The sequence below is a fragment of the Quercus lobata genome, chromosome 1 (assembly GCF_001633185.2).
Source record: "Quercus lobata isolate SW786 chromosome 1, ValleyOak3.0 Primary Assembly, whole genome shotgun sequence".
Classification (NCBI taxonomy): Eukaryota; Viridiplantae; Streptophyta; class Magnoliopsida; order Fagales; family Fagaceae; genus Quercus; species Quercus lobata.
Window position 1 is genome coordinate 33,538,257 of NC_044904.1, and position 25,167 is coordinate 33,563,423.

A 25,167-nucleotide genomic window follows, 5' to 3' on the forward strand; every position below is an offset into this window, starting at 1 on the left:
AGACCTGTCATGAGAGAAATGACATGAATTTGATTCTCCATCAGAAGTATTTTGATCAATTGACATTACTCCTTCGGCTGGTGCTCTACACCACTGAAATTTTGAGCAATAAATTGACTCACCATGCACAGCCAAAACCATGGGAGTCATTGATTGAATATACAGAGCTGAGGGTATGTGGGACGAGAATTAAAGTTGACCTAGAGGTGATCATCAAAAAAAGTTGACCCCAAGGTCCAAGGCCTAACCTATATATGCAATATATGATGAGGGGCCTGGAAATTGAAGGCTCTTACCAGATTGCTCATTCTTGAAAAGTGTTTAAAGTGAACCCCAATCCATCTAGATGTAGACTTGTGTGTGCGTGAAAAAAAATTCTAATCTCTTCTTGAATTCTGCCTAAAAGATGGTATAGTGATTATAAAATGTAAAATTAACAACTTTCAGGAAAAAACTGCAGCTATTTAATCATCAGTCACATTCATTGAGACCGCAACATGAAAATTCTGTTAGCATCCCACAATACTCTCATTACCCCAAATTTTATTTCAGCCTCATTGAATGAGGTGCCTGTGGCTTGAGATGGATATGGAAGTTTTGCCGCTCTCTCAGCCTTAAGCTCATTTATATCCACAACGCAAGTCTCTAATTCCTCCAGACTCCGTCCATACCAATTACCATCCACCTGATGCACCTTTCCCTTACCGATCTCCTCTCCATGCATATCGACAAGAACAACATACTGACCCGGCCTGCATTGAACAAATTCTGCTGGGCCAATATCAACAAAATCTGCCATGGCAGTATCAGAGTTCTCACCACTCCGGCCGATTCTCAACATGCTTTGAGTATCTCTTCTCTCATTCAATGGGACATTAGCATCTTCACCTGGAACTGAGTTACAGGACACTGGTCCTGGTCCATCTTGCTTGTCTGGAAGGGCATTGTCAACATCTGATGTTGCACGTACATCTTTAGCTGTGCGGGCCAACCTGGCTTTTCGATTATTCAGCCTGTTGATAAAGCATAAAACATTTATATACATATATAAGTTTCAGAGACACAACTTTCAAAATAACATGAAAAGGCGCTAGGCTACAGCCTGATGCAATATAAAAAGTACATTGCAGATCTGCAGTGCAAATAGTATGTTCATTCAATGTAATGCATATATCAATAAATCAGACAAACAAATATATTTTAGAGTTCAATTATCACCAAATAAATTATGAAACTCAATTGACTAGATGGTTGACGTCAAAGATTGAAAGGAATTGCAGGAAGGTCCAATAAAATAGAAGCTAAAATTAGTCATTTGAATTGTCTTTGGGTGAGAGAAAAGTTGGATGGCCTCCCTAGGAACCCAGTATCCACATGTAAATTTTCCAAATAACTAATGGTGCCACAAATATTCAGCACTAGCACAAGCATCTATCCCAACCTCCACTGATGCAGTGCCTATAGTGCTTCAAAGTTCTAAGACCCTTAAAGACAAACAATCTTCTCCAGTTCCTTCTTTTGTACAGACAATGGAAGGAATCAATTAACAGTCTTACAAGTGATTTTTCCCTGAACCAGGCTCTTAAAGAAGAGAAGGAACAAGAGACAGAGGAAACAGTCCACACAACATTGGGAAACACCATTCAACTAATAACCTAAATAATTAATCTACTTTTCATTCTCTGGGCTTGGAAGAAAAGGTACTGTTACTAAGCAACTATCTAGAAGAAAAATCAAATTTTCAATATCAACTGTTAGGCTTGCCCTCCACTCCACCCTTGTGCCGCATGTGAATTGAAGAAAACAAGATCGCCCCTTTTCACTTGCCACATAGCTTCTCAATACCAATCACTCTTATTTCCAAGTAAAAACCTATTAGTGCTTTTAACACAATATAATGTGGGAAAATCATAAGTAGAAGATATAGATATTAAATGTTCAATTACTTGGCCAAATAACAAAAGAGATTAAATGTTCAAATGAAAAACAAAAAATACTGAAAGGATCTAAAATGCCAACGAACGCAGTATAACCATGACAATGGCTTGTACAACTAGACTCTCATAAAATTTGCTATTAGGCAATTAACTAACTTCTGAATACACCTCCTTCTCAAAATTCTTAAGTACCGGGAGATCCTAGGCACGATTCTTTGAACCATTGCTAAGAACCAAAATATCCTTGCACCTAGAGTAAGAGAAATATTCTACACCCAGAGTTTACTTTTATTCTTCTTTAATTCCATCTTTTAAAGTTCACCTTTGCACACCATGCCCATGATTACTTATATCTTGTAAAAGGCTTTAAAAAAGAAACCCCTAGGGGTTGGCTCAAGTGGTCAGGGCCTTAGGCTTGGTGGTATGCTCCCTCCAAGTCTAAGGTTCGAATCCCCTTGGGTGCAAACAATTTCTATGGGCCATGCTCCATTGGCAAAGCCGATGACCTACCTGATCCTTATGATGTGGGCACATTACATGGGTCCAGGGTTTAACCGGGTAAAAAGACATGATGCTCTACATGGTCTCCAGGGTTCATCGTCATCAAAAAAGACTTGCAAAGAGAATTTCAATCTTCAATAAGTTTTTTAAAATTTCCTATATAAAAAAGGGCTTGCAACAAGAAGCTTAGGACCTAAGGACTACTAGACTCAACTTAGAAATCTAGATGGTGAGAATTTTTGGATCATGTGATTCTACTCTTGGATGGCACAAGTGCAACCCTTTGTTCACTGAAACAATGGTAAGAGTATGCTTTTAAGAGCAGCTGATTCAGATTGTCAAATCCTGGATCTTGAGCATCATACATGCCCTTCTATATTCCATTACACCTGGATCAATCAAGCCAAAGGTAGTAGATAATGAAAAAAGATAAAAATCCAAATTGATATCTTAATCTGCAATGTTTGTGCTTTTCATAGGCGATGTTCCTTTTCTGGCACAAAGTTAATAAGAGACACTACAGCTCCTCAGATTTCAAGCTGTAAGTGTACTCATTAAAGTAATCAGCATTTTTTTTTTCCAGTTATTTACTGTTTGAAATCCAAGAAGTTGTAGGAAATGATAAAATCTAATAAGAATCAGCCGGAGCCCCAACCTGTTATCTTGAATATCAAAAGGAGGATTAATTGAAACATCCAGAAGAAAAGAGTTATGAAACCACTGGTGTGTGCTAATGTGAACAGATGAGGCTTACTGACCAATTTTTAAGCTGCGAAGGCGTAACTTCAGAACCCTGGAAAACACAATGGAAAATCTTAGTGAAGAAATGAGTTATTGTCTACAAACAGAATTAACTAACATAATTATCAAATTATGAGGGGCACTTGACGTACATGAAGACTTAATTTATCAGCCCAGGATTGTATAGAAGCTGCATTTCGCTGCATATCAGGTTCATCCAAGAGGGCCCTCTCTATTAGCATCACCTGTTTATCATTCATTATAGTTCGCTTCCGTTTTTTCCGCTGCTTTTCTTCACACTGATCCATTGTAACCTTTTCATCCTCAGGATTTCCTCCAAACCCACTCTCTTCGATGTGCTTGTTTGACTTTGAAAACTCACCATTTTCCATTTGATGAACAGCATTCTTTCCTCTTGAAGAGCTTGTATCTGAACCGCTTGTTTCAACATTCTGAACATCTGTGTTGATGACTCCCAAACCTCCAGATGCACCCCTACCAGAGAGACCTCTATTTTCCCCCCTATTTACATCATCACCTTGATCGATATGATCACTTTTGACATATATCTGCTCCACTTCTTGAAAAGCAGAATTCTCCGACATTTCCTCCTTCAAGGTACCTCTTCTTTTATTAGATATTGGATGATCTTTTCTCAGTAAAGGTGATGAGTATCCCCCAGTACTCTGAGCCTCCTACCAGGAATCAAACTGTACTTCTCAGGTTACCATGTTGAGAAAAAGCTATATCACCAATTCACCATTGGAAAACTCAAAAAGCCAATTTAATAATTGGCTGGTTTATGTTGTTTCATAAGACAATTAGCTTTAACTAAAATGACACCTCCTCCTCTCGTAAGAGTGTAAGAGTAAGAAAGACAGTGAGGTCATTGGTTCACAACCCATGAGGTGCATTTGTAGTTATCAATGAGAAAAAGGTTGTTTCAAATTTAAGACATAATGTTAATGACTGTAATAATATAAATATATATATATATATATCTCACTTTGTGCTTAATAACATTTTTATTAACTTAAGCTAAGTTTGGCAACTCAATGACTCTCCTATATTCATTTTTTATAGCCACTAAGAAAGTCTTCTACTATAATTCTCTCCAGGTAATTTAAATATCAAATAAAATTGTTTGGCCAAAATTCAATTCACATTCCATGTCAGCCAAATAAAGTGACCATCAACTGTGAGTTACATGAAAATAATCCCAGACATTCACCTGATGATTTTCACTGAGGTTGAGTTTGGAAAACTTATCCCAAGATGTTGACTCCTCAAATTTGTTATCCTTGAATTTGCTCCAGCAGCATGGTTTAAACACATTGAATATTTATACAGGAAAAAAAAAGCAAAAGAAAACTGATATAGTAAATAATAACTGCATAAATATATAATTAATTACTGTGAGGACAAAAAATTTACTTGGGCTCGATTTTCTCCTAATTCACCAGAAGTAATTAGCGACTGCAACTGGTCAAAGAAAACCCTGCAACAAAAGTTTGTAGAACAAAATTAACTAGGATTCAAGCAAACCCCGGAAGTCAAACAGGATAATTTTTTTGGTTTTTTTTTTTGGGGGGGGATAAACAGAAGATGCTTGTGCTGTATTTGTACACACATGTTCACTTTAAACAGTATATATAAGATAAAAATATAAAGAGGCAATCATATATATAATGAAAATGTTGGGGCAGTTCCTCTCCCTCATCATTTGCAAGTGGATCCGTACAAAAATGAAAATATATATCATGTTGGGGCAGTCCCTCATTTGCTGGTGGAAGCCATTAAGAAATGAAAACAAAATTGTTAAATTGCCAATTCTCTCAACGGCTTAAGCTTTTAGGAAATGATAAATTTAACCATTTAACCATAATTCTAACACTCCCTTTCATGTGTTGGCCTAAACTTTAGTGGGCCCAACACATGGAATTTTTACATTTTAAATGGAAAGTAGAGTAAAGCCAAAGATCAAACTCAAGATCTCCTGCTCTGTTACTATGTTAAATTACCAATTCTCCTAAAAGCTTAAACTATTTGAAAATAATGAATTTAATCATTTAACCACAATTCTAACAAAAACAAACAAAAACAGGAGCTTAACTCATGGTAACATGAAAGCTTATCCACTATATCTTGGAAGCATTAACATGAAAGTGATAAGGTCTTGGGTTGCTATGGGTGGCAAACTATATAAGGTTTGAGAGGCCATTTTCCTTTTTCCTTTTACCACTTAAGAAACGTATTTCGTAGGAAGATCAGGTAGTAATTTGGACACCAATTACCATGAAAATTTATGAGCTTATTATGCATCAAAAACCATAATTCTACTGTTTCTAGTCGGTGATTTGCTCCCTTCCCATGTCTTTTTTTATTGTTATTTTTAAGCACCCAATTTTGATTTCAGTAGGTGAAATTTACAAGTATCATTATTATTATTAGTATTGGATTAGGAGTAAGATGGATGAAATGGATAAACATATCAAGATTATTGTATGATCATAGAATACCTATTACATTAAAGGGAAAATTTTATAATATTATTATAAATCCATCTTTGGTACTGAATTTTGGACTATTAAGAAGTAACATGTTCAAAGAATGAGGTTTAGTTGATAAGTTTTGGGTGAGGCAAAAAATGGTTTATGGAAAATGAAAGTATAAACCAATTTCCACCATAAGTACATTTATTTTATAGTCAATTGGAAAACAATTTTTGGTTGACCAACTTTTCCATCGTCCCAAACACCCATAAATGCGTAAAATATTTTCTGGAAATCAATTTCCGCCAAACAAACACAACTTAGTGCTGAATTGCTAAAGATCCTACATCAAAATTGGTTATAGTATCAAAGCTCATTCAAGATTCCATCCTGTATTAGTTTGGTATAAGAGTAGGTTTTGCCATGATGTTTCCACATTATGGGAGATCCTTTTTTTTTTGATAAGCACATTATGAGATATCCTATAGAAGTGAATTGTCTTGGCAAGATGGTAAAATGCCTTTGTTTTGGATAGAAAAATTCTAGACTCGGTTTTTATTGCTAATGAGTGCTTACATAGCAGACTCAAAGCAAGTGTACCAAGGGTGTTATGCAAGATCGATGTGGAGAAAACTTTTGACCATGTAAGTTGGGATTTCTTATGTTTATGTTGCAGTGATGTGAGTTTTCTGAGACATGGAGAAAGTGGATTTTGTTTTGTATCTCCACAGCAAGGTTCTCCATCTTGATCAATGGTAGCCTTAAGGATTTCTTTGGGAGTTCATGCTGGGCATATTTCCAACTTCACTGTTGGTACCATGGCCAACACTCCCTTAATGGTGTACCATCTACTTTTTGTGGATGACACTCTAATTTTGTGCGATGCCATTCCTAGCTAGTAGCTAAATTGCGAGAGATTTTATCTTTGTTTGAAGCGATGTTTGGGTTGAAGATTAATATGGCTAAGTTAGAGTTGTTTCCAGTTGGGGAGGTGTCCAACATGGACGAGCTTGTGGCTTTGTTGGGTTGTCGAAAGTCCTCGCTGCCAATGAAATATTTGGGGCTTCCTTTGGGTGTTACATTCAAGGAAAGGACAATTTGGAACCCTATTCTTGAGAAACTTGTTTCTCAATGAAGATTAACAGGTTAGAAGAGAATATATTTATCAAAGGGAGGTCTCGGAACCCAATAGTGTTAGTCTTTGGAGAACCATAAGACAAAGCTGGCCAACTTTCTCTAAATTCCTCCATTTTGATGTAGGAGTTGGTACTAGAGTAAAATTTTGGAATGATTTGAGGTGTGGTGACTGTATCGTCAAAAAGGTCTTCTCGAAACTTTATTGCATTAGTCGTAATAAGGAGTTCTCTAGCGGAAGTCATGCATTTTCCTAATCAGATGCTGCATTGGGATATTCTTTTCTCTAGAGCAATTCAAGATTGGGAGTTGGAACCTTTCTCTGTCTTCATGGATCTAATATATTCTATGCCTCTTAAGGGTGAAGGACATGACAAACTTTGTTGGAAGTCAGGAAAGAGTATGGGTTTTAAGGTGCGTGAATGCTATTTCTCCCTTTCCTCGACTTCTGGCATTCCTTTTCCGTGGAAGCCTGTGTGGCGTTCAAATATTCCTTGTAGGGTAGCTTTCTTTTCTTGGACTGCAACCTTAGGAAAGATTTTGACTTTAGACAACTTATGGAATAGAGGTGCTACTATTGTGGATTGGTGCTACATGTGCAAAAGGAGTGGGGAGTCAGTGAATCATTTTCTTCGTCATTGTCCTCTTGCTTTTGAGTTATGGACAATGGAGTGGAATTTGTTAGGCCTTCTATGGGTTATGTCACAGAGTGTTACTAATTTATTCTCAGCTTGGCAAGGTCCTTTTGGCAAACATCAAAATATGGCTTTATAGAGGGCTATGCCACATTGTGTGTTGTGGTGTCTTTGGCAGGAACGAAATGTGAGATGCTTTGAGAGAAATGAATAGTATATCTTCGAGATTAAATCTCTACTTCTTCACTCTATTCTGGATTGGAGTACTGCTTTTAACTCATTTCCTTGTTTAAACTTATTAGATACGTTAGAGCTTTGTAATTTGATAGTTTGATGTACTGTTACTCAAGTAAACCACCAATGCACCTAGGTATTTCCTCTCTCTTTCTTCTTCTTCTTCTTCTTTATTTATTTATTTTTTAATCAATAAAATTTCGTTACTTATCCAAAAAAATAGATGGTAGGACGTTTCTTGGTCCTTGGAGAAGAAATTCTTCAACGACTCAACATTCTGTTCTTGATCATTTGTATATATGCTTGAGCAAGTTCATATGTGCGTGATTCATTATGCCAAGTAAATATAAGGATTTATTTATTATGTCTAGGGTTGTAGAAGGAGTATCTATTGCTCAAGTCAGGAGTAGGCTGAGGAACGAAATTTAAAAAGTGATGTCTCATGCGTATTAAGAAGATCTTGAAGATGCTATAGAAAAAGCTATTCAGTTTGAGATGTTTGTAAAATTTGAAGAAATCTACAAATATCAAGCCTAAAGATAATGCCAAAATGCCAAGATTGCATGCAAAAAAGACCATACAGCAGGAGTAGGCAGCAGAAACTCTAAAACAGCTGAAGTGCCACAAAGGGAAGATTGAAAGGCAGAACATGTTGCTGACATGCCAAAACAGCTATAGCTATAAAGGTGGAACAACCAGAGGAACAAGTAGTAGATCCAATACAGCAATCTCAAGAGTCAGAAAAGCATGCAACAAATCCTAGACAGCCAGAAAAACAAGTTGAAACATCTACACAACTTGAAGATGATTCAAAACAGCAACTTGAAAGCTTAGTTAAGGAAACTTAGCCCACTCCTGAATTGATCCTAAACGTTGTTATTTATACACAGGGATTCACTTTACTTTTCTACAGCAGAAGCCAAAGCTTTAGGCTTGAGTAAAACCATCCCTAAAACATCTTAGCATGAGGTGTGGAACCCACATGCATATTAGAAAAAAAAAAATAATAATAGTGATTTGGTGCTTATCCATCACGGCATTGTGGTGGAAAGTGTTTGGTCTTTGGTTGCTAGGCCAGAAGGGTATAGAGATGATCAACCAAGGCTACTCTTAATTAGACTATGTTATGTAAGGTGCTGCTAACCATGTTGCATTCAAAATTATACATGACAAACCATTGTTGTAGCTATCCAAAAGTTTTCAGGCAATTCTACACAAATCTAGCAAAAAGAAGAATCAAGGAAGAGAGGGAAAGTGCTAGAGGTAATCACCTTAAAAGCTGGACATCTTCCTCATTCAAAAAGTTGGGAATTAAAGATTCTGCATGACTTAACAATGAACCTACAAATACAATACACTCATAAGGTATACAGGAATATCAGCAATTATGTCCTCTAAAAAAAAAAAAAAAAAAAACAGTAAAATGATCATTGAAAAGAGATACTTACGGAGGTTCCTGCAAACAGTTGCAGCTTTTGGAGCATCAGAATTAATGGAAAATTCAGGTAATGATTTAGATAGGTCCATTTGCAAGCACTCCAAAAACTTGAGAAGGAAGAGGTTCCTCTCCTGCTCTGTGGATTAAAATAGAAAACTTGATTAGTATAATAAGGAAAAACTGCTGAGAACTGATCAAACTTGTCATGAAATTTACATAATCATTGATAGAGAATCAACCTTCACAGATGGTGGGAACAAAACAATGGAGGTTTGCAATTACTTTGACAAATAACGATGTTCTCTGATGTTCATAGGAAGTCTGGGGCATGTTATTTGGAAGTGAAGTAAATTCCAAATTTGTTCCATTTGATAAGTCCAATGATGAAAGTTTATCCAAAACCCATCCAGCCGCTGCAAATGAATCATACTCAAGACTACCATCTTCTTCCCTCATTGGGAGATTAGAAGAACACCAACTGGATAAAAAATCTCCATGAGGAAGTGAAAATATTGCAGTCAGAACTTTAGTCTGGAGTAACACACAAAAAACATAGTCACAAACCTCATCAAGACAAATACTCGGACGGAAAATACTTGGATATGTGCACTGTATCCATAAAGAATTACATGTAGACAAAACAATGACTTTTCAACTGTTAACAACAAATAACAGTAATTCAATATCACGCATATTAAAAATTTTTGAGGAATCAGAAATTATAGCTTCTATCTTCTTAGAATATTTAAAAGCGTACTAGTCTTAAAACAGTCCCTGCAGTTTTTTTTGTTTTTTGATAGGTATAATCATGGAACTAAAGCATGTCTTTTAATTTTAATCGAATGAGAAGGGGGAGGGGGGAGGGGGGGGGGGGTGGGTGGGGTTGTTGTGTGAAATTGTATCTTGACATTGAGTTTCAATAAGGCTTACAAAATGTATTGTAATGTAAGATCGAAAATTAGAATCATCGGAGAAGATATCAGCTAGGCGCATAGCATTGAGTTGCAAAAACCCCGTTGGGTAACTTCTGTCGGAACAAGAAGTAAGATGTTTGGGATCTCTACCAAGTGCAGTCTTCAACAGCTCAAGAACCTACAACATGAAAATTTTATCAATGGCAAGCAGCTTGACAGTAAAAGCACACTTCGTATACCCAATAGAGTGTAGAATTCCAGAGGGCTAATCATGAAGATTAACAAAGTTTAATAGCACTAATAGCAAAAATGCATTTTGCAGACCAACTGTCAATGAGAGCTCCCAAGGGATTCACACAGAATTTGATCTCTACCTCATATAATCATTTCTTTTGCTGGGCACTCAATAAGACCAATATCCACCAATTGAGTTCAGTGCCCAGAGAATTGTGAAAATGGGACTAGAAGAGAAGTATACAGAATTAGCTGACCATCATATTGTTAGAAGATTTTTGGGGTATTAGATACTAGGAAAAAACAGTTAAAAAGGTCTTGCTCTGCAGAACAAGCCAACAACCTGTACAAGCATCTGCTATGGTCTAAGAGAGGCCCATTCTTTGATTTATTTATTTTTTTGATAAGTAAAGAAAATTTTATTCAAAGACATAATAGTGAGTCACCCAAGTATATAGGAAGTATACAGCAGGGGACCAAAACAATCAAATACATAAATTACAAGCATCCATCAAATCATAGACTGAAAAAATAGAATGACTTCCTATGATAGACATCCAATCCGATAGAGTTCTAAAGAAGAAAAGTTTTAAATCGGCTATGGTCTAAGAGAGGCCCATTCTTTGATTATTACAGCAAACTAACCTCTAATGCAACAGACTTAGCCAAATTTAAGCTTTCTGGCGAGCTGGCAACCTCATCCAGGTAAGAAATGCTTTCTGCTTCACAGAGACTCAACAGCTGAGATAAAGGAAGTTAGTGACTGGAAGAATAGAAAACTGCAGTAGATTCTAAAGCAACTTAACCTCCAAGTAAATGTTAACAGTGGACTTTCTTCAATGAGACTCACAATTGATAGGATTTTAGCTTTCATCCTAGAGAGGGCAGCCACAATTCTGGAGGACCCTGTAAAAGGTGGGACATTTAACTTCAAGATGGCTCGAGCTAGAAAAAGAACTCCACCCTTTCCACATAGTTCCTGAAATAGTATCAATACCAGCTACTTTATCAAAATAATGAAAACCATGAATTATTTCAGGAAGCAAATGAACATTAGTAAAATGGGACCTAAATCTTTACAGTGATATTTCAAGAAAATCCTCCATGAAAATATTGACGTACTAAGATGACCTTAAACATTGTTTCATCACTGTTGTGATTACATTTATGTCTGCCAAATGAAGATTTTGACTATTTATATCTCCTCCCCACTATCTACCTTAGCTCTTGACCCACATACAAATGCAGTTAAGATCATGTATATTTTTAATAATATAGTTCCAGAGCATTGTGCTTCCAGTTTGGCCACAAACTAAACTAGTCCCATCTTAATTGTTTTCTTATTTTTCTACTGCCCCCCATAACTTACAGCTAACATAGATGAGACACTTCCTAGCACATGACTTTGCTCCAAACATACAGAGAAAGAAAACAGTTCAAGTTGGTAAACCTTATTCCTAAGTAGGCGCTCCCTAAACATCTTTTGTTGGCACAATGACTGAAGAAACTGTAAAGAAGCTTCACATTGCTGGCACAAAAAGTTAACCATTCGTTCAACAGTCAGACTACGAAAATCAATATGTTGTGCTGACAGCTGGATCTCAAGAAACCCAATGGCAGTGAGGACTGCTCCAAAAGCTGCATCCATAAATATGTCAACCTGACACAGAAAGATTCATGATCAGTCGCACATAAATTATGTCAGCCTGAAGAACTTTATAACTTAGAGAAGAAAAATATTTAGCAATTAACGGATCATTGCCATAAACTGATTTAAAAATATTTTTTTTACTAATAGAAAAGTAAAACTTAAACCAGCTAAGAACCAAGAACATGCAAACAGCTAAGGTTAGAGAAAGACTACCTAAATAGTCCAACTGAACCCTCTTTCTGAAAATAGCAACTTAAACAAATCATTTGGCGTCTGTTTGGCTAGAGCTTATAAGCTCAACTTTTAGCTTTTAGCTATTATGTACAGATTTCTAAAACCTCACTTTTTCTTACTTTTTCAAAAGTACAAATATACTTTAGCTCATTTCAGCAAAAAGCTAAATAAGATGTTCCCAAATGGATATGGTCTAAATTGTACCTTAGGGTGCGCAAGCAATACATGGACAAGATCTTGCCACTGTGAAGCTATGCATCCTGTTAGTGAAGCTATGCATCCTGTTAACAGATGTAGACTGCTTGCCACAAGTGCTGAATGAACAAGGGGAATAAGACCAAAATTATGGTTTTCCTGCATTATGGAATCAAGTCTCAGTAAAGATAAGTAGTATGGAAGACAGAACTCAAGGGTAAGGATTAAGGAGCACCTGTTTATATCCACCAAGAACAATCAGCAAATAAAACACCAGGTCAAGCAGCTGTTCTGACACTTTTACATCATCTAGCAAAATCTGTAATACAAAAAGCAGGAGAAAATCATAGTTTACCCTCTTATACTACCCCAGAATCTTCAATAGTTGCTAAAAAATCCAAAACTATTGGAAAGAGAGAGATGCAGGCAATGGATTTCACTAAGGGTGATAGGAACTTGTTATTGGTGCAAACTAATTTCAATGTGAATAGCTACTTCAAGGCAAACACCAATCCACCAATCCATGAGTATATAAATATTCTTTTCTCCATAATTCATCCTCAACTTTCCATACAATTCATTTAAGCCTTACACTTAGCCTCTTGTACTTCCTTTTTTTGCTTCCTTCTTCGCCACTTTATAATTCATAAGTGGCAGCGACTCTACTTTAGGTAGGCTTTATCTCTCTCTCTCTCTCTCTTTAATATAATTGATCATTGAACCTCCTTATTCCACCATCAAGTCTCCTTAGTCGATCACCCACATTCTTTAGCCACTCTTTTAGTACAATTAGTCATTTTGTTCCACAACTTATCAACATCTTCATTTTATTCCACTTGCCTTCTTTGATCATTTTATCTTTAAACACATCTTGTTTCTCTCTCTTCAAACCCCACCACCTAATCCTTCGGTTTTTTTGTCTAATAAAAAGAGGTGGCAAACACCAGAGACACCCAAACAACCTGCCCCCACCCACTTGAACCAGTCCGACCTGGCATGTATTTGGCAAATTTCAACAAACCTGGCGATTGGTGGTGAGTTAAATCCAACCAAACCCGATATGATCAGGTTGAGTGTCAGGTTTCATTGTTGGAAATCCAACAAAACCCAACCCGTCTGACATCTCCAAACCTCTATCTCCTTCCCCGATCAGCATTGTTCCCCTTCGACAGAGAGCTTGAGATCTCTATAAGATCTAGCAAAGATCTTGAGATCTCTACCAAATCCATCATTCACTAAGTAGCGATGCCCTCCACCTCAAAATCCCAGATCGACTACGGAGAATTTCCCTTAGCCCAAAGGTTCAACTGAATTAACCAGAGATTTATACTCAGATTTGTACTCACAAAACAGGTTGACAATCCGTGTGTTGACCTTCAGCAGCACTTACAGCTTCCTTAGACCTATTTTAGTCGTTTTGGCCAACAATTTTACCCTAAACCCAACTCCAACCTACTCATGGACACACCTACCAATGCCTCTTCTTTTCCATCTTTGAATACAAATATTTAGTATCTCCAACGTATGTTAATGGTTTCGCTCTCTCCTGGTATCACCTTACAATCTTTACAATATTTACAATTCACTTTTCAAATAATGATGATATATATTAGACTAATGTTTGTCCCACTTTTGAAGGTGATTAAATTTGATTCCCTCTCTCCTTGAACCAAATGTTCATTAATATCAAATCATAAGTTGTTGCAATGCCTATAATAGCATCTCCTAATTCATTTATTATTCTATATCCCTTTCTTTTTTTTGATAAATAACAGCATTGTATTAAAAAGAAGCCCAAGTACACCGGGGTGAACATGGAAAACAGTACATCAAACACATAAATTACAAAGATCAAGCATTTCTAAAAAATTAGAACAAGGGAAAAGATTAAAGAAAGAACTCCACTCTAGCAAGGTATGAAGAAGAAGAGATTTAAGATCTAAAGTAGACCGCTCATTCCCTTCGAAACATCTTGAGTTCCGCTCTCGCCAAATACACCATAGGACACAATGAGGGACAGCCCTCCATAAATCAATGCTCCGATGCCCACCAAAGGAACCTTGCCAACTCGAAAATAAATCAGAGACACCATGCAGCATAACCCATTGAAGACCAAAAAGAGCCCACACCATAGACCATAAATCATAAGCAATAGGACAATGATTCACCGATTCTCCACTCTTTTTACACATAAAGCACCAATCGACAATTGCGACACCCTTATACCATAAATTTTCAGTAGTCAAAATCTTACCTAATGAGGCAGTCCATGAGAAGAAAGCAACCCTAGGAGGGACCTTTGAACGCCACACAGTCTTCCAAGGGAAAGAAATGTCAAGAGTAGAGGAAAGAGAGAGATAGAACTCACTCACTTTAAAATTATTATTCCTTGTTGGTTTCCAACAAAGTTTGTCTTGACCTTCACCATTAAGGGGCAAAGAATTGAAAAGATCTAAAAAAGTGTAGAACTGTTTAGATTCCCAATCTTGGGGAGCTCTAGAAAAAAGAAGATCCTAGTGAAGCCTTTGGTTAGGAAAGTGCATAACATCTGCAATGGAAGACTCCTTATTACAACTAATATTATAGAGTTTTGGAAAAGCCTCACGAAGAGTACAACTCCCACACCATACATGATGCCAAAATTACGCCAACCTCGAACTAAATGAATTTTGAAAAGATTGGCCAGCCTTGTCTTATAGTTCTCCAAAGACTAACACCACAAGGATTAGAGACTTCTTTTGTACACCAACCTCCCCAATCATTCCCATATTTAGTCTCAATAACCTGCCTCCAGAGATGGGTTGACTCTCTTCCATATCTCCACAGCCATTTTCCCAACAAAGCTTGATTGAAGGCTCTCAAGTTTCTAATACCTAGACCGCCAGACTGCAAGGGAGAACAAACCTGGGCCCATTTTACTAGCCGGAATTTAGGAGACTCATCTATCCCTCCCCATAGAAAATTCCTTTGAAGCCTCTCAATACGAATAGCAATATCCACAAGAATAGGGAAGAGAGATGGGAAATAAGTTGGCAAGCTTGAGAGAGTGCTTTTGATTAAGGTGATCTTACCAACATTACCATTCAAGTCTCCTCCAATAAAAATCTTTTGGTAACCCATGAATCAATTCATCCATATCTTCCCAAAGATTTTCCTTGACGGATTCTTCCAATCCTATTTGAGAAGTGTGTACAATTATGTTAATTGTCTCTTCTCCTAAGACAAGTTTTATTAACATAATTCAATCCCTTATCCTCCTAACCTCAACTTCTCTTCTAACACATTTATCTATGATTAGCCAAATGCCTTCTAGCTCAACTGGTTGGCACCTCTTGAAGTTTCCAAAAGAGAAATTTAGGGTTCAAATCCCCCATCCCCCCAACCATTAAATTATAAAAAATAAAAATAAAAACTTTTATATATGATTATCCCTACCTGATATCTATTTTATTTTTTTGTGTATGCCAGGTCATTAAAGTGCAAGAACTCTTGCCCATTTTTCACTATACTCGAGCAATGATGTAGTGCATCACCATCACTGATAGGGAATGCCTAAGCTAACCCCTGCCCACTTTTCACTACATCATGGGTTCGATGCAAACAAGTTGTTGGATGTCCCAACATGCATCTATAGTGGATTCATTCAAGATAGAGTGACAAATTTTACATTTCCTATCAACCTACTGCAACCTTCCTCTTCCCTTTTTTGAGTTTGCAACCACCTGTGAACAAAATCTATGAAACTAAGCACAGGCACAGACTGAGGTTTTTATTTTTTATTTTTATTTTTAAAGCAAACTACGCCATAGAAAATAAAGCATCCACATTTATGTCCCTTTATCATGTAAAAAATTATTTAGACATAAATAATAAAGTTCCCAATACTGTAGAAAGTGCCATACACCTACAGTAAGAAATTAGAGAATATTCAGTCCAAAATACAAAAACTAGTTATTACATTATATATTTCAGAGGTGCCATGATAACCAAAAAGACAGATCCAAATCCACAAAAGAATAGGTGGGGCACTATTCTTTTAAATAAAATTTTAAGTAGTGACACTCCCCACCCCTATCCCTCAACATGGAAATGTGTACTGCACCCCTTCCCATATCTCCCACTCACTTTTCCTAAATGTGAGTATCACTAAACTAATTGAAGTTTCTGATAGCAAATTCATTACGGGTTATACCACATATGTAATTTCAAGTGTTTGCGCTACACTAATTGATCACACAGCTATAAAAATTTGTGGAATGCACAATGCTGCACATGAAACAAGCACAAGTACAATATTACAGAAACCAATTAAAGAAAAGCTTTGGCAGGCATTACTAACAGTGACCTGCTCCACTTTAGATTGCCGAGATGCTAAATCACACAAGGAATGCAAGAGCCGAATACCACATAACAAGTATCTGAACAGCGTCTCATCTCTGTCAGATGACATAAGAACACCAAGAAGGTGCAAAGGAAGAAAGGCTGCAAGCTTCTCCATATCAATCTGATACATAAGACAACATAAAATATGACACGTGAATGGATAGGTAAGAGCAGGACCGCATAATGACAATGATGTTGACAGTTTTGTCTGACCTTCATCAATCCTTTTTCAGTATGGTAGTGAATAGTAAAATTTTCAGAGTCTCTCAATAATTTATTAAGTTCCTGAGAGCTAAGCCCATGTAACTCCTTCACTGCTGAAATTAAGTCAATGGCCTGTTCATACAGATAGACTGAACTTATTAATATGAGAGAGAGAGAGAGAGAGACTGAGTTCTAAGAACAGAAATAAACTTGATTTTTTTTTAAGAGAGAGGTAAAACAGCTGTCTACATTGAATAGAAAAGTGGGGAGACAAAATAGAAAATAAAAAAATATTTTGCACCAACTTCTACTTCAGTTGATAATTCTTACTTCTGTTGCACTACATGATGGTTCTTCCTTTGCATGCCTCATCCTTGAGAATCTAGAGCCAAGAAAAAGAAAGGATTACATAAGGAGAATATCACAATGTAGAAAATTAGTACTAAGTAGACTGATGGCCATAGGATATTTTTAATAATGTGAACTGCAGGAAATGCTAAGACCTTGAATATATTGAAGCAACTTCAAGTGTAAATATTGATATTAGACCACATATAAGCTAACATAACAGTACCCTGTAAAAGCATTTCTCACTCCTTCCAACTATACTGACCACTGCAGAACTCTGTTTAATTTTGGTTGAAAAGAAGACATCAAACATTTATTATTTGCAACATGCAGACACAATAATAGTCATTGACCTTACTTTTTAACATTTCGAATGTTTTTGTACAACATACTGGCAATTTTTGCAGCAAGGGGCAATCTAGATTAAGAAAAATCATATGTTTGCAAAAAAGATGCTCTAGCCATCCAAAATTGAACTGTTGTGGTACTTCATTTTGAACAAGCATGCCTGAAATGTATAAGGACAGTCTGAACAACAAATTTCCCCAAAGTCCAGACACTAACATGTGCACATGCTTGGCAACCAACAAAGCATTCATGCCAGCAAAAGCGTGAAAAGTATACTATGAGAGAAAATTTAAAAGAGAAGAAAGTAACATAAACAGAACACATGGAGTTATCACTTATGTGGTTCACCCAAGTGGGGCTTTATCAGGAAGGAAAGAAAAAATTAAAAATAAAAATTCAGTGCTAAGGTTTTTTTTCCCCCCATAATTTCAGTGCATTGGTACTTTTGTTTATGCAATTGGGGGGTCAAAAGCTCGCAATCCTTTTATTTTTTTACTTATCAAAAAAGGATTACAAGTTTTTGACCTCCCAATCCTCATAAACAAAAATCCCAATGCACCAGAATTGTGAAAAAAAAAATCTCAATAACCAGGAGTTCGCACTCATAACCATCGGACCCTCTTTAGTAGTGAGAGTGAGTCTTCAACTAGGAAAGTCACCTAGTGCTCCACCATGGGTTTTACATGCTCATAAGTCATAACACAACACCCTGAAATGTCTTACCAAAAGCCTCACCAAATGTACTCCCCATGTAGAGAACCCATCAAAACCCCTAAAACCGATGCCCACTTATCATGCTCAAAGACAATTTCCATTGCTTGATGGACAAGGATTAACAAAACAAATACATTCCATCACAATCAATCTCCACAAATAAGAAATCTTATAAAACTACAAATTTGATACAACTTTCCTAACACATGCAACTAGCTTATTGGCTGCTACATTCACTTACAAGATCAAATGCACAATTATACACACACACATTTGAAGGATCCAAAAATATTTGCACGATACAATGCATTAGCGAAATTGATTACAATCAAAGATTAGGGTTAACACATTTAACACTGCCTATCAATCACCTCTCTCTCTCTTCACAAAAAGCATGAGCCTTGTACACTCCGAAAATGAACATTTTCTAAAGATTGAATTTTTAAAATTTTCCTGCTTTTATTTTTTTATTTTTTTTAAGTAAGAAAAAATTTATTAAAAAATACTACTTTATGCAAAAATATCACAAATCAGACAAGAAGTACAAAGAATAGTAAATAACAAAAAATAACTATAAACACTGTATATCAGTTTGGACCCAAATTGTCAAAATTAGTCCAAAAACCGCTAATTGAACTAACAAAATGTACTTGCATATGCGAATTCGGTAATACAGAGTCCAATAATAACACACTCATATTCAAACAAACACAGCCAAATAAAACTCAAAATTAAGTAAAAATATACATATTCTAGAAACACGCACACTATAAAAACCCTAGATTCAGTGCAAAGCAGAGTGAGTTTCGGAGACAAGCCCGCGGGCCGTACAGTGCAGAAATAACACATACAAACAAAAACAAAAACAAAGTAAACAAATTTCAGAAAACAAAAACAAAAATATAGAGCTCGAATAAATACAATAACTGTGAGAAATTGAAGCTATAGAAAGCTGACCTGAGAGCCGTACGGTTCGAGTGCGATATGAGTTTGGAGATTGAAGAGCGAGAGCAAAGAAGAGAAGCGAAAGAGAAAGAGAGAACGCAGAGAGAAGTGAGAGAAACAAAGAAATGAAATTCGCGGGTATTTTGGGGGTTAATGCACAACACACACACACACGTCGATTTAGTGTGAATTTCTTGACGAGTACAGTACAATTTGTATGATTGAAGACTACGTTAATATATATATTGTACGCTCTCTGCTTAACACATCTTTTTTTTTTTCTTTTTTTTTTTGCCGTTTAAATTTGGTGCCGGTTTATTGTTGCTGTTGTGCAGTGGGGGATTATAAGTCAATGACTCACGTTCGTTGGTCAAGTTGTCTTTGTAAACAAACAGGGGCTAGTGCAAAATGGGATATTTAGTGAGTAGGCCCTGTTTGTTTTCAGATCATATTGAGTGAGTTTTGGGCCAATTGTGCATTGTACTAGTGTCTGAGTTTCTTTTTTTGGAAAATAACATAAATAGGACCTCTAGTGTCTAGAGTTTCTAATCAGTTTGGAATTGGGTTTTTAAGTTCATAATTTTGTCGATTAAAGTCTTAAACTTATAAACCCGTTTCAATTTAAAGTTTTTGTCTATCTTCATTATCATGGCCAATAGAGGATTAAAGAAAAATGAAATACCGTTAATAAAATTTGGCGTTTCACCTGAATAACTAACTTTGATTTTCTGACATTAAAGATTCTTTTGACTTTTCCACTTTAAGTTGAGCTTTTCTATAATCATTATACCCTATTTACTCATTGATTGCTTAATGATTTATGAGTAAGTCCTAAGTGAAATAGGCAGGTTTGATAAATAGTTTCTAGCTTTTCTCTATTTTGTTATTGCCCAAACTAAAGGAAATCAATAACGAAGTTGAGCATATGTTTTAAATTGAAATGAATTCATAAATTTGAAATTTTAATTGACAAGTTTAAAATTAAGGGATTTAATCTTAAATATTGTCCAGTTTTGATGTGAAATTAAAGAAACCCTAGATTTGATTTGTAACAGTTTTATATTTAGGGTTAATAAAATTATGGCCAATGGAGGAGTAAAGAAAAATGAAACACCGTTAATAAAATGTAATGTTTCACCTGAATAACTAACTTTGATTTTCTGACATAAAAGATTCTTTTAACTTTTCCACTCAAACTTGAGCTTGCTATCTAATCATTATACTCTATTTACTCATTAATTGTTAAATGATTTATGAGTAAGTCCTAAGTGAAACAAGCATGTTTGATAAACAGTTTCTAACTTTTCTCCATTTTGTTATTACCTAGACTAACGGAAATGAGTAACGAAGTTGAATAGATGTTTTAAATTGAAATGAATTCATAAATCTAGGATTTTAATTGACAAATTTAAAATTAAGGAATCTAATCTTAAATATTGTCAAGTTTTGATTTGAAACTAAAGAAACCCTAATCTAATTTGTAACCGTTTTATATTTAGGGTTAAACCACCCCTCAAATGTAAAATTGAAAATGTAATTTTATGTTGCTATTTTTGGGTTATATAAAATTTAATGGGTTATATAAAATCTAAATCAACATCAGTGAAATTTCATTCTACGTGATTATGAAGGCCAAGTATTGACTGTAATGAGCAAGGTCAACTCAATACAATTTAAGTTTTAAAGTGATTATTTTAAATAGGAAATTGTTTATATTTAATTAGTAATTTTGTATCTTCATATCGTATTTAAATGTTTCTCGATTTTTAATATACAAAATTTTTAATTAAATTTCTTTAACATCTCATTTTCAATTAATAAAATGACTAATTCAATCCATCTAAAGTAAAATTTTATCAATTTTAATATAGAAAAAAATTATTAGGATGTGGCCTCTGTATTTTAGAAACCGATTATTCTTCCTAAGAGAGGGTCTTTGATAATGAGTAAAACCTTTCTGTAGAACAAGGATTGCGCAAACTCAATGTTGACGCAATGCCGCATGATGCAGATGGCGTTGTAAACAGACAAAACTGAATCTTTGTCAAGCTGGGGTAACATAGAGGTAAATCTTCGGTTTTGTTTGACTGGTTTTACTGTTTTAGAGGTTGGGAGATTTGGCTAGAAGCTACAAACACTAACAAATCAGCAAAGAGTTTAGCCCATTTATGCTTGCCTCCTCATAGGAAGGTGAACAAGTGTGGATGGAGGACTATCAATCAGTCTTTCTTAAGGCCTTTGTTTTGGTCTTGGATTCTTGTACTACTGTACTACTATATAATTTTACTTTATTCAATCAATAAAATTGCCAAATTTTAATTTTTTTAAAAAAGTTTACCTTGGTGAGACTGCAGATCAACCCAAAACTAGCTATTAATCAACTCATTTATAAAACTCCCTTAAACAAACTCATAGCTTAAATGAAACAAGTGCAATTATATGACAGTACTTAATTGTTAACACTGAAATTATATAATCATAATCATATAACAATGTTTTAAAATGTGCTTGAGTCACATATCCGATTTTTTTAATTTTTTTAATGTGCTTAATTTGTATCATTGTAATTTTTAAAATTTTTAGAATCAATCATTATTGGGCTAATAAACTCATTATATAAATGTAATTTGTTCATATAATATCCTTGAGAATCTTTTTTGAGAAGAATATCCTTGAGAATCTTAATATTGTTATTTATTTTTTAAAATCATCAATTAACTAGTAAGTAAACCCATTATTGATCGATGCACCTTATATTGGTTAGCACCTACCCTATATTTTAATCGGGTGCAAAACTTGGGGTTTCTTTACATAAGATATGTTTTGGTACCGGTATGAAAAATACCAACAATATAATGATATTTAGGGCATTGTTACATAATTAAAATTAACCAATTAGCTCTCTCTCTCTCTCTCTCTCTCTCATTTCAATTGATAAATTATTCACTAATTTGGTTTATCCTAAATCCATATTCTATCCTCCATCTAATTGCTATTGAAGGAGGATGTGCCATTTAAGTTATTGGCTTTCAGTTCATTGACCATACAATGTTATAGTCGACCTTAGAAAGTCTACTAGAAAGGCTCTTTTAGTCTTTAGGTCTTAGCAATTAGCTCATTAACCATGCAACCTTAGCTATGTTCTACAAAATTCACTTTTTAAAACCCTTAAGAGTATTTAGAATAACACAATTGACTCTTTTGTTAGATTTCCATTGCTTTAATTGGACGGAAAATGCCACAAAGACATGTTTTAAGCGGGAATTAGTTACTGTGCACATGTTTTAGCTCACGTGATATCCATGTGATCATTTATTAACCAAAAGAAGCGATAGAAGTTTAACAGAAGAATCAGATGTGTTATTTTAAATATCACAACTGTTTAAAAAGTCAATTTTGTAATGTATTTGATAACCATAATAACTTGTATTTTTACATTTTTTTTAAGGACAACTTGTATCTTTACATATAACTCAAAATAGGAGGAAAAAAAATGAAAATAAGGTCGAGCTTGATTTATTTTAATTTGGAAATGTTAAAAATATGACTTCTCTGACATTGAGTATAATAAGTGGCAGAGTATTAGATATTGGGTAGAACTAATTAGATTGAGTATAATAAGTGGCAGAGTATTAGATATTGGGTAGAACTAATTAGATTCAAACACTTGGTTGTTTTGAATTTAATTATTATTGAAAAAGATAACACTATTTTTATTTTATTGGTCAATATCAATTTATTGGATTTTGAGATTACCAATCGATGCATTCAACTATTTGAATATACTGCACTTAAGGCATTAAGTTTTACCCTTAAGCTTTGTTTGGTTCTACGAAAAATATTTTCTAGAAAATAAATTATTTTCAAATGTTTGGTTGCATTCCTGAAAATATTTTTGGAAAACATATTTTTTACTACTTTCTTATACTTTCTCATCTCCCAAACACACACACACACACATATAAATATAATATAAAAGGGAAAAATTTTAGATAAAAAAAATCGTGATCGAGGACTAAGGGTGTTGATGGCCATAGGCCACCAGTGACAATGGTTGGCCATTGGAGACCAAGGATTTTAGTGGGGGGTATGCGGTGAAGGTTCAATTGATAAGTTTTGGGTGGAATGAAGTATGATTTACAAAAAAATTAAAATTGTAAACCAATTTCTGCTACAAGTATCTTTATTTTACCGGTTAGCTGAAAAACAATTTCCGTTGCTTCAAATACGCGTGAGTACGAAAAATATGTTCCAGAAATAAAATAATTCTTTGTCATTCATGTGGAACACTTATGTATGTAGAAATATTAAGCTTCCAAACCATTAACAACAAAGTGGCTGTAGTTTAGTGGTAAGAATTCCACGTTGTGGCCGTGGAGACCTGGGCTCGAATCCCAGCAGCCACACATTTGTCTCTATTTTGCTATTTTTCCAGCCTTTTCTTTTTCCAGCCTTTTCTCCGGGGAGCCAAACAATACATGCAGTGTTCATATTCACCATTTTTTTAGTGGGTAGAATAAATTAAGTTCTCTAATTCCTCGAAGTGGTGACTGGTAATGGCTCAGTTGGATTCCATGCTTCGAAAACTTGCACTTCGTGGTCTAGTGTCGTACCATCAGATACTGCTAGTGCTAGTTCTTCAAACCGAAGAGAAATAACATTACAGAATACAGACATCACAATCAAAGAAAGAAAGAAAGAAAGAAGATACTGTGTGACTATTGACTAAATCAAAACAAAACAAAAAAAAGCCACCAAACAAAGCAAAACAAAACTAAGATGCCAAATATGTCAGAGAGGAAAAGTATATGCCTTGTAGCTCTATCTTTGAGAGCTACATGTCGTTTGGATCTCTTTTCCTCTCTTGAATTTTATAGTTTCAACCTCACCGGGTTCTTATTGGCCAAGGAAGCACGACACTGTTTTTTTATACGTAACCTGCATCTTCAGATTAAAGTGACATTGAGTGAAAGACGAATTGCTTTAATTTCTAGTGGAGGTAGTGGAATTATGAATTGACATAGATACTAGAGAATTTCTACTTTCTAGCTTATGTATTATCTGCAAATGCGATGATTTTTTACGTGTCATATATATACACACATATACTTGTAGGTGGGTGGAGTGAAACACGAAACCGTAGTACTGATTTGACAATCATAGAGGTCGAATGTCCAATGATTCACCATGTAAGAGTATGCAAGAGGATAAAATGCTACTCATTAACTAGGCCTAGGCCAGAGACCAACAAATGGGGTAGGGTAGGTCGGCCATTCTGAAGGTCAAGGTTTTTTCTTTTGGATAGGTTCCGAAGGTCAAGTTAGTTAATTAAGAAAGTTACATAATAAGCTCAAGCAAAATTATAGAGTACTAGGATGATGGGGAGCAGATATTTCTCTATGTAATCAAGGGGCCTAGGTTCGGACAATACACCATCCCCTCATTAGGTTTGAAGGTGTTGGTGCCTCCTATAGTTGTAAGGGAAAATAGCTCTTTCACTCTGCATTAAATTCTAATAAAGGTTAATGAACCTTAATTAATACTAGATGACAGATGTCAAAGTAGGTGTCCTTTTCCATACCTTCCTTTTTAGCTAGATAAGATTAGTTGTCAATCTCCATATCTGCTTTTTTGGGTTTGATCTGATATGGATTGCCTTAAGTTGGAGGTTTGGCTATTCTAGGGAAAAATTTATCATGCATCACTACCTCTCATTCTAGAGGCAGTTGGATCATACTCGGTTGTTTTGATCATCAACCAAAGAACCATGCTTAGGGACTTTGATTCGCCAATCAAATTAAAGCTTGGCAGAATGCCTTCAAGTCGGCCATGGGATGTGGCTTCAGACCTAGGCTTGCCCATCTTGGGCTCTTGCGATTTTCTTC

The 25,167-nt window shown here is 35.4% G+C and overlaps 1 protein-coding gene and 1 non-coding gene across 5 annotated transcripts; one reads left to right on the forward strand and one right to left on the reverse strand.

Annotated features, from left to right (window-relative positions):
* Positions 1-385: 385 nt before the first annotated feature.
* Positions 386-19,590, reverse strand: LOC115987937 (nodulin homeobox-like). 4 transcript variants are annotated; one of them, XM_031111552.1, is made up of 18 exons: positions 19,295-19,590; positions 17,258-17,309; positions 16,937-17,059; positions 16,686-16,844; positions 12,576-12,659; positions 12,350-12,499; positions 11,711-11,920; positions 11,111-11,239; positions 10,906-11,001; positions 10,043-10,204; positions 9,352-9,643; positions 9,123-9,248; positions 8,946-9,015; positions 4,614-4,677; positions 4,411-4,479; positions 3,332-3,874; positions 3,197-3,231; positions 386-1,013 (listed from the first exon to the last, which is right to left on the reverse strand). In XM_031111552.1, exons 2-18 carry the CDS (start codon positions 17,297-17,299, stop codon positions 482-484), a joined length of 2,886 nt encoding a protein of 961 aa, XP_030967412.1. In that variant the 5' UTR covers positions 17,300-17,309; positions 19,295-19,590; the 3' UTR covers positions 386-481. The 4 variants fall into 4 exon arrangements, with proteins under 4 accessions (XP_030967412.1, XP_030967406.1, XP_030967427.1 ...); XM_031111546.1 differs by having other exon boundaries at positions 16,680-16,844; XM_031111567.1 differs by lacking the exon at positions 4,411-4,479.
* A 4,026-nt stretch (positions 19,591-23,616) lies between these two features.
* TRNAH-GUG lies at positions 23,617-23,688 on the forward strand. Its single transcript has one exon. It is a non-coding gene; the product is annotated as a tRNA-His (tRNA).
* The last annotated feature ends 1,479 nt before the right edge of the window (positions 23,689-25,167 follow it).